Source organism: Pangasianodon hypophthalmus, chromosome 1 (assembly GCF_027358585.1).
Source record: "Pangasianodon hypophthalmus isolate fPanHyp1 chromosome 1, fPanHyp1.pri, whole genome shotgun sequence".
Classification (NCBI taxonomy): domain Eukaryota; kingdom Metazoa; phylum Chordata; class Actinopteri; order Siluriformes; family Pangasiidae; genus Pangasianodon; species Pangasianodon hypophthalmus.
Window position 1 is genome coordinate 35,060,767 of NC_069710.1, and position 10,000 is coordinate 35,070,766.

Genomic DNA, 10,000 nt, shown 5'->3' on the forward strand with positions numbered 1-10,000 from the left:
ATGTTGGGCTGCGCCGTGGCCACTAACACATGCGTATCCTTTAACTGATACACACACAGCATGTAAATAACATCATAATAGTGCTGTGATACAAAAATCACATTATCAAATACACACAAGACAAGAAGGTGTTCCGTCCAGATGTTTTTATCGTACAGAAGTCACACACACACACACACCGCTTCAGCGACAATGTCCCTCCAGTAGGTGTTGACGATGCTGAACTTGCGGCCCTCCTCAGGCATCTGCGAGATGATGTCCTCCGAGCTGAAGATGGGCTCCAGGTAGAGCCACGCGGACTGACACATCAGCATGGCATCCAAAATGTCCTGCATCTGCAAGAGCTTCTCCTCCCATTGCTGCGTTGAGTGACAGAGACAGAGACAGAGAAGAAGACAGAGATGAGTAGTGTGCTACACGTATTAGTGTGTTTACGGTAAGCGTGCAGGCTACTCCTGCAGTTACGCTAGTTTATTTGTTAGAGTGTTAATGATAGATGTGCTACTGTGTGTGTGTTACCTTGCACTCTTCCTCAATAGGTTTGATGAATGGAGATCCCTTTATTGTTTGTGTCTTAATGATGTGATCGTCCAACAACACCTGAACGTCATCCACTGCAGAGACAACACTTGTACCCTGCATATGCACACACACACACACACACACACACACACACAGAGTCATGCAGAAGACATCATGGATGCAACCATGAACTAAACATTGGTGTCGGTGTTTGCTGGACTACATCACACTCTGACAAAAGAGATCAGAATAATATCTCCATAACTCCTCCATGTGAGGAGCTGAATGTTGCACTGAACACTAACTGATCAAGTTCAAGCTCAGGATGAGAATCTGACTCCTACAGAATAAACAGTCTAGAGGAACTGGAATCTGGAAAGCAGATAATCTAAATCAAGGTTGTATTCTAGGCAATCGACTTCTCTAAGGCTGGTTCGAGGCTCCAAGAAGCAATAGCAAAGTGAAAGCTACCTTCCTCTCAAGGTCTCATACTCCTTCCTTCGTTTCAGTTAAAGTCCAACTAAAACGAAGTTCAGAAACCATCTGAGGTAATGAAAAACAAAAAGTTGTACAGGACCAACAATATGCAGATGACCTCAAGATCATCTGAAGGTGTTTAGTATCACAAATATGCAGATGACCTCAAGATCATCTGAAGGTGTTTAGTATCACAAATATGCAGATGACCTCATGCTCTTCTGAAGGTGTTTAGTATCACAAATATGCAGATGACCTCAAGATCATCTGAAGGTGTTCAGGACCAACAATATGTAGATGACCACAAGATCATCTGAAGGTGTACATGACCAACTATAATGCAGATGACCTCCAGCTCATCTGAAGGTGTTCAGGACCAACTATATGCAGATGACCTCAAGCTCGTGTGAAGGTGTTCAGGACCAACTATAATGCAGATGACCTCCAGCTCATCTGAAGGTGTTAAGGACCAACTATATGCAGATGACCTCAAGCTCGTGTGAAGGTGTTCAGGACCAACTATATGCAGATGACCTCAAGCTCTTCTGAAGGTGTTCAGAACCAACTATATGTAGATGACCTCAAGCTCTTCTGAAGGTGTTCAGAACCAACAATATGCAGATGACCTCCAGCTCATATGCAGATGACATCATGGTTAGTAGCCCAAGCTCAGGACATTGTGTCCTCTGTGAATCATCTACTTAGTCATCATAATCAACGTGCTAAAAGAAGTCCGAGAGAGGTCTCCATCTCCCAGGTCTCCAGAATTTACTTGTGTGTGTGTGTGTGTGTGTGCTACCGTGTCTCTGTACTGTGTGAAGCCAAACTGGAGGTCTGTCCACTCGTTCTTCATCTTCTCTAAAGCTTTTTCCAGAGAATACTCCTTACTGGCAGCCGCACCGATCTCCTCTAACCTACAGAGGCAGAGTCGGATATTTACAACATGGAATCTCCAGCAGTTTATTCTAGCAATGTTTTTATTGAACAATGTAAATGATCTCATTTCCTTATGTTTCTGGTATTAATGTTATATTTGTGTACATTGAGAACCAACTCTTACTGTATGCACTGTTCCAATATGTTTTTTTAATTGATATAATTAATGCACTTATCAACGTCAATGTAGATAATTTTTTTTTTTTACACTTAAAGCATAAGTGCTGGAATTATTTTAATTTTAATGCTAAAAAACATTCGATCATCAGTTAAAATGTCATCAGTTAAAGTTCCCATGATCTCTTTAATTCAGCGTCTCATCTGAGCTCTTACTTGTCAGCATATTTGGGCAGGCCGAGCTCCACCATGTTCAGGAGAGAAGTGTCTGGCTCTGGCTTTACATCAAATCCCACAATGCTGCTGATCTAAAAACAATTCATCCAGAGAAAGCATCACAGACAACAGCAGACACTGACATTCTCAGCTAACTCCTCTAATTGTGTGTGTGTGTGTGTGTGTGTGTGTGTGTGTGTATACCTTTTCCCAGTGGCGGTCTTTAATGCCAGGGTTACAGATGGTGCTCAGGATGGGCAGGTGCTGCTTGAACTTATCGATTTTGGTGCGGAAGCTTTCGGCCACTCGGCGCGGAGCCGCGACATCAGAGAAAACCTTCATCAGCTTGTACATTTGCCTGAACATGTTAGACAGATCATCTGAGATCTGCTCTGCATTCAGCTGCATGAAAGGACCTACAGGAAACACACACACACACACACATCACAGCTTTCCATTTCATTCTAGGTGTAACTCAACTGATATATAAGCTTGATGCAAGGACAACACTTCATCATGGTTGGTGTGTGTGTGTGTGTGTGTGTGTTACCATTCATCCAGATGTCTGATTTGGTGTGGAAGTTCAGTGCTGTGCTCCACAGTTGATCGTACGGCTGTTTGTTGATCATGATGGTCTGCAGCAAGGGGAACTGAGTCTGCTCTTTTTCCAACAAACTCTCCTCCTTATTAATGTGCTGCACACACACACACACACAATTCATTTATCAGACACAAAACAACACATCAGCACTCACACACACTGCAACCAATAACCATTTAAATGTTCCCAGATCTTTTTTTACATTTCCCTCATCCTTACGCTTTTTTTTTTTTAATAATCCAGAGCGACTAATAATCGAGACAGGGTACAGCTGAGCAGTTGAGGGTTAAGAGTCTTGCTCAGGGACCTCACTGAGCTTGCTGGTGTTTTATTGGTGGTGGGATTTGAACTTATAACCTTCCACTCAGAAGCCCAATGCCTTAACCACTGAGCGACCCTTTCTTTGGAGTTTTAAATCCTGAGTGTTCTACTCAGGCAAATGTGGAAAAAAAATCCACCTTGAATTTTCAGTGGCAGGGAAAACACTGAATATAACACACACTTTCACACACACACACACTTTCACATACACACACACCTCAATCTGTGTGGCAGCGTTCATCAGGCATGCTGTGATCTCGTCGAGTTTCTCCACATTGCTCTTCATCTCCTCCACACTTATCAGTTCTTTCTTCTTAAACACTTCGGTCTCTTTAAATAGATCCTGCAGTGTGTGTTCCAACTCTGTAACCCTGTCTCACACACACACACACACACACACACACAAGTGCCCCACATCTTTAGACACACATTCTCGTTTTTTTGACAGTTTAACGCACACACTAATAAAACACCCTGCACAAGCTCTAGCAGGAGGCACATGCAGTAAAGAGGAAGCCATTTGGGAGCCTGTGCTTCTGTCTATTAAAAAAAATAGATGAATGAATAAATAAAGAGGAGTGAAAGATAGTAAATGATTCCTTGTAAGAATTGTAAAACCAAGTAACACACGTGACTATAAAATAATCTCCGTTTTTAAATAAATCCTCCCTTTGTAATTCTACAATAAAATTAAAGGCTAAAGCCTCAGAATATTCACACTAATTTGGAATATAAATCTTTAAAATAGTTAACATTTAAAAGCAGTATTCAAGAGAATTTGCCCTAGCTATTTAATTTTTAATAGTAAAATTTGGTATTGTTTGGTATATAAACAAAAACGTACACTAGTGTGTAAAAGTCTTAGGCAGATGTAAAGAAATGCTGTAGAGCAAAGATGCCAAAGATGTTTCTACATTAAAAAAACTCTATAAAGAGCAGTAAACAGTAACAAATGAAACAAAGTCAGTATTTAATGTGACGATCCTTCACTTTAAATAAATAAAGCAGTATCTGAGGTGCAGTGTGTGCAGTTTTATAAGGAAATGAGCTGGAAGTGTTACTGAGCATCTTGCAGAAGCAGCCACAGTTCTTCTGGAGACTTTGACTGTCGACTCGCTTCTTATTTCTGCAGCGAAACCCAGCAGCCTTCATTCTGTTTTTATCTGAAAAGTGTCTCTTATGGAATCTGCTGCTTTCTTTACTGACATACAAACATTTTTCTGTAACGTTTCATTTTGTGCTGGAAAACTAATGTTTGGAATCTAAAATGTTTTTGTACTGAATCAATAATGTAGAAGTCAGAAAATAAACAAAGTTTGTACTAAAAAAAAGAAAAAATTATATAGGGTGCCAAGACTTTTGCACAGTACTGTATGCACAAACACACACAGGTATATGTAAAAGTGTGTGTGTGTGTGTGTGAACACCTCTTGCACAGTTGGTCCTCAATATGATCTCTCTGATTGGCGAGTTTGTCCTTATGGACCTCACACACATTACGGATCTGCTCCGGCCAGTTGAACACGCTGCTGTTCAGCTTAATGTCATCACCTACACACACACACACACACACTTTAAACCACTATATAAATCTTAGTCTAAGTTCCTCTTAGTCTTTGTCTCACACCACTTATTTATCATAGCTGGAGATTTGAAAAAAAAAAAATAATTCCAACGTCCTGTTAGTTCTCTTTGGCTCTTTGGACTATTTTAGACTATCAGTTAAATAAGCAAACTTCACAAACAGTAAAAAAAAAATAAAACAACAGAACAATGAGATAAACATTTGTGTGGAAGAGGGGGCGTGGCCGAGCGCTGGTTTGTGACGGAGAAGGTGAGTGGTACGGACCACACACACCTGTGGGAAATCTGGCTAACTGAATGTTCTGTGTTGCAGGGAGCAGCAGAGGCGATAAGGAGGAGAGAGACGAGAGACTCGGCTTCATTGGAGAACAATTTTAGTAATCTTTTGGTTTTTTCAGTACCGGTGAGAGTGGCGTAGTCCAGCAGGAAGCTCAGGCGTTTGGCCGCTTCGCTAATTTCATCACGCAGTGTGTGTACAGTCACATCGCTGGTGTGTTTCAGGAAGTGACTGAGCTCCACGAGTTCTTCTGTGGTGGCTGGTACACTCATCAGTGTGTGTGTGATCTGCTGGTACCGCTCACAGATACTGCACACACACACACACACACGTGTTAATTCTCCTTATGCAGATTGTGTACAGATGTGTGGTACATTACAGGTAGTGCAGCAGCGTGTCTCCTCACCTCTGGTTGAGTTGTCGGTTCTCCTCCAGCTCGTAGGTGATGAGCAGGTGTTTCAGGTTCTCCGTGCGGTCACACAGATCCTGGTGGAGCTTCACCGCCTCCAGACAGAAGAGTGACAGAGGGACGGTCACACGCAGAGACGAGATCTCGTTCCACACACTGTTCACTCCTTCAATCTTCTGCACACACACACACACACACACACACACACAGAGTGGGTGATCACAACATCCATTATTTATACAGTTCTTTCTAAAGGTCAGTGCAGTCAGGTCCAAAAATCTGAGGGCAATATCATGACCTGTTTTTATTTTAACATATAATCTATAGTTATAATAACATACTGAAACTATTTTACAAAATATCGGCTAAGGTGTGTGTGGTGCTGAAACATCCTCGGAAAATATTTTCATTCAATAGTTAGAAATACGTGAACAAGAAGGTAAACAAACCGTCACACAAAGAAATCACAAAAATCACCCGAGCATGGCCACTACATGACTGCAGAGCATTTATTTTCTCGTTTTGTTTGTGGGTCTGAATCTCCAGAACACATGGCGTTTCTGCAGTGCTACAGCTCTGTGCTTTGGCTCAATTCACATCATGTATTTCGTCCACTTCACACCGGGTTCTGCTCTAACACACTGAACACTGTGTGTGTGTGAAACCTGCATTCATTACCACGATGGTCTTTAAAAGAACAACAACAAAAACTAGCCACTAGGGGGTGGTAATTATTCACAAAATGTCATGTGACAGCCACTGATCTGAGTTTGCATTTATTTATTTATTGCTGTTTTTGCTTTTTCGCTCATTTTTAAAAACTGATTATTTAGACATTTATTACAAATGTGATATGAATTTTATGAAATGACATTAGTGCTCTATTAGTTCACAACGACACGTTCAGGGCACTGAACTTATATCTGTTAAATATACTATTATATACAATAAATTATTATGGAAATTAATGTTATTAATGAAGATTGATAAATTAATTAACAAACACACTGACAAATGTATTAGTATTTAGCATTATCAATTTTGCTGTGGCAAATTTCAGCGCCAAGTCGCACACATGAATACCTTTGAAAAAGTAAATGTGTGTGTGTGTGTGTGTGTGTGTGTTTACTTTGACAAAGCCCTGTAGTGAGTGTTTCTCCTGGAGGAATGAGAGAATGTCCTGGCTGGCTGACTGATCCAGCAGATTGCTGTATTTATTATAAATCTCCAAATATCTGCAGAACACAAAACACACAAACCACACACAGAATGTTCCATAACACACCTTTACAAAATAAAGCTGTGAGGATCTGGATCACACAGAGAAGCACGCTTCACCACATTCTGACAGCTCTAGGATTGGCTAGTACAAGCAGTCAGACAGTTAGAGAGTTGAATTGAGGGAAGAAAAAAAGAAAAGAAAACTTCTGGAGCAGGGAGCGAAGGCACTCACGTTCTGTCTGCTTTAAACTTCATGTGATGGTGAAACAGGTGTGTTTAAACCACTCGCTCACCTATGTGGCCCTACAGTGTTCCTTTGATAGATCACTCTGGCTTGATTAATCAGGTCTGTCACGAGCGACTCGTCCTGTCTGACAGAGCGCAGTGTTAAATCCTTCTTCTGGAGCTCAGGGAACAGGCTACACTCCACCTGAAAGAAATCTCAAGTTCAAATTCAGTCACAGAAAGTGAAAGTGATCGTTTGTGTGGTATCATCTCCCAGCAGAAACACCCGTGTGTGTGTGTGTGTGTGTGTACCCGGGGTAAGTGGTCAGCGCTGGTGATGATGTGGATGAAGGAGTTTTCTATGAGCTCCCAGCACTGAGGCAGCGTTGGCTGAAACGTGATGCTCGACTCTTCTACCCTCAGCTTGACCAACAGGAGTGGACACTGTGTGTAACGCAACTCATCATAACACTCCACAAAATCATTACCGTCCTGCAGACAACACACACACACACACACACACATTTATACACACACAAGAATTTAGGGATTAAGTGGAAGTGTTTAGAGAACAAATATGATGTCTTACAAATCTGAACAGATGCTTTCATGATCAAGGGTTTAGTTACTATGAGGAGGGGCTCAGTGTCCAGTAAGGAGGGTTTAGTAACTATGAGGAGGGGCTCAGTGTCCAATAAGGAGGGTTTAGTGACTATGAGGAGGGGCTCAGTGTCCAATAAGGAGGGTTTAGTTACTATGAGGAGGGGCTCAGTGTCCAGTAAGGAGGGTTTAGTTACTATGAGGAGGGGCTCAGTGTCCAGTAATGAGGGTTTAGTTACTATGAGGAGGGGCTCAGTGTCCAATAAGGAGGGTTTAGTTACTATGAGGAGGGGCTCAGTGTCCAGTAAGGAGGGTTTAGTGACTATGAGGAGGGGCTCAGTGTCCAGTAATGAGGGTTTAGTTACTATGAGGAGGGGCTTAGTGTCCAGTAAGGAGGGTTTAGTTACTATGAGGAGGGGCTCAGTGTCCAGTAAGGAGGGTTTAGTTACTATGAGGAGGGGCTCAGTGTCCAGTAATGAGGGTTTAGTTACTATGAGGAGGGGCTCAGTGTCCAATAAGGAGGGTTTAGTTACTATGAGGAGGGGCTCAGTGCCCAGTAATGAGGGTTTAGTTACTATGAGGAGGGGATTAGTGTCCAGTAAGGAGGGTTTAGTTACTATGAGGAGGGGCTCAGTGTCCAATAAGGAGGGTTTAGTGACTATGAGGAGGGGCTCAGTGTCCAGTAAGGAGGGTTTAGTTACTATGAGGAGGGGCTTAGTGTCCAGTAAGGAGGGTTTAGTGACTATGAGGAGGGGCTCAGTGCCCAGTAATGAGGGTTTAGTGACTATGAGGAGGGGCTCGGTGTCCAGTAATGAGGGTTTAGTGACTATGAGGAGGGGCTCAGTGCCCAGTAAGGAGGGTTTAGTTACTATGAGGAGGGGCTCAGTGTCCAATAAGGAGGGTTTAGTGACTATGAGGAGGGGCTCAGTGTCCAATAAGGAGGGTTTAGTTACTATGAGGAGGGGCTCAGTGTCCAGTAATGAGGGTTTAGTTACTATGAGGAGGGGCTCAGTGTCCAGTAAGGAGGGTTTAGTGACTATGAGGAGGGGCTCAGTGTCCAGTAATGAGGGTTTAGTGACTATGAGGAGGGGCTCAGTGTCCAGTAAGGAGGGTTTAGTGACTATGAGGAGGGGCTCAGTGTCCAATAAGGAGGGTTTTAGTGACTATGAGGAGGGGCTCAGTGTCCAGTAAGGAGGGTTTAGTAACTATGAGGAGGGGCTCAGTGTCCAGTAAGGAGGGTTTAGTTACTATGAGGAGGGGCTCAGTGTCCAATAAGGAGGGTTTAGTTACTATGAGGAGGGGCTCAGTGTCCAGTAAGGAGGGTTTAGCGACTATGAGGAGGGGCTCAGTGTCCAATAAGGAGGGTTTAGTTACTATGAGGAGGGGCTCAGTGTCCAGTAAGGAGGGTTTAGTTACTATGAGGAGGGGCTCAGTGCCCAATAAGGAGGGTTTAGTGACTATGAGGAGGGGCTCAGTGTCCAATAAGGAGGGTTTAGTGACTATGAGGAGGGGCTCAGTGTCCAATAAGGAGGGTTTAGTTACTATGAGGAGGGGCTCAGTGTCCAGTAAGGAGGGTTTAGTGACTATGAGGAGGGGCTCGGTGTCCAGTAAGGAGGGTTTAGTGACTATGAGGAGGGGCTCAGTGTCCAGTAATGAGGGTTTAGTGACTATGAGGAGGGGCTCAGTGTCCAGTAAGGAGGGTTTAGTGACTATGAGGAGGGGCTCAGTGTCCAATAAGGAGGGTTTTAGTGACTATGAGGAGGGGCTCAGTGTCCAGTAAGGAGGGTTTAGTAACTATGAGGAGGGGCTCAGTGTCCAGTAAGGAGGGTTTAGTTACTATGAGGAGGGGCTCAGTGTCCAATAAGGAGGGTTTAGCGACTATGAGGAGGGGCTCAGTGTCCAGTAAGGAGGGTTTAGTTACTATGAGGAGGGGCTCAGTGTCCAGTAAGGAGGGTTTAGTGACTATGAGGAGGGGCTCAGTGTCCAATAAGGAGGGTTTAGTTACTATGAGGAGGGGCTCAGTGTCCAGTAAGGAGGGTTTAGTTACTATGAGGAGGGGCTCAGTGCCCAATAAGGAGGGTTTAGTGACTATGAGGAGGGGCTCAGTGCCCAATAAGGAGGGTTTAGTGACTATGAGGAGGGGCTCAGTGTCCAGTAAGGAGGGTTTAGTTACTATGAGGAGGGGCTCAGTGCCCAGTAAGGAGGGTTTAGCGACTATGAGGAGGGGCTCAGTGCCCAATAAGGAGGGTTTAGTGACTATGAGGAGGGGCTCAGTGCCCAGTAAGGAGGGTTTAGCGACTATGAGGAGGGGCTCAGTGTCCAGTAAGGAGGGTTTAGTTACTATGAGGAGGGGCTCAGTGTCCAGTAAGGAGGGTTTAGTTACTATGAGGAGGGGCTCAGTGCCCAATAAGGAGGGTTTAGTTACTATGAGGAGGGGCTCAGTGCCCAATAAGGAGGGTTTAGTTACTATGAGGAGGGGCTCAGTGTCCAGTAA

The 10,000-nt window shown here is 43.6% G+C and overlaps 1 protein-coding gene across 1 annotated transcript in view; it reads right to left on the minus strand.

Moving 5' to 3' along the window:
* Window positions 1–10,000, minus strand: part of dnah3 (dynein axonemal heavy chain 3) — a 43,304-nt gene that overhangs the window by 24,795 nt on the left and 8,509 nt on the right. Inside the window, exons 9-22 of the mRNA XM_053234633.1 lie at window positions 7,219–7,398; window positions 6,975–7,111; window positions 6,590–6,695; window positions 5,458–5,636; window positions 5,176–5,360; window positions 4,618–4,741; window positions 3,408–3,561; window positions 2,819–2,963; window positions 2,473–2,684; window positions 2,269–2,360; window positions 1,799–1,913; window positions 520–636; window positions 180–359; window positions 1–44 (exon numbers count right to left, since the gene is read on the minus strand). The exon at window positions 1–44 is cut by the window's left edge and continues 93 nt beyond it. Of these exons, the coding sequence (XP_053090608.1) occupies window positions 1–44; window positions 180–359; window positions 520–636; window positions 1,799–1,913; window positions 2,269–2,360; window positions 2,473–2,684; window positions 2,819–2,963; window positions 3,408–3,561; window positions 4,618–4,741; window positions 5,176–5,360; window positions 5,458–5,636; window positions 6,590–6,695; window positions 6,975–7,111; window positions 7,219–7,398 (1,970 nt within the window). The remainder of the gene's footprint in view (window positions 45–179; window positions 360–519; window positions 637–1,798; window positions 1,914–2,268; window positions 2,361–2,472; window positions 2,685–2,818; window positions 2,964–3,407; window positions 3,562–4,617; window positions 4,742–5,175; window positions 5,361–5,457; window positions 5,637–6,589; window positions 6,696–6,974; window positions 7,112–7,218; window positions 7,399–10,000) is intronic.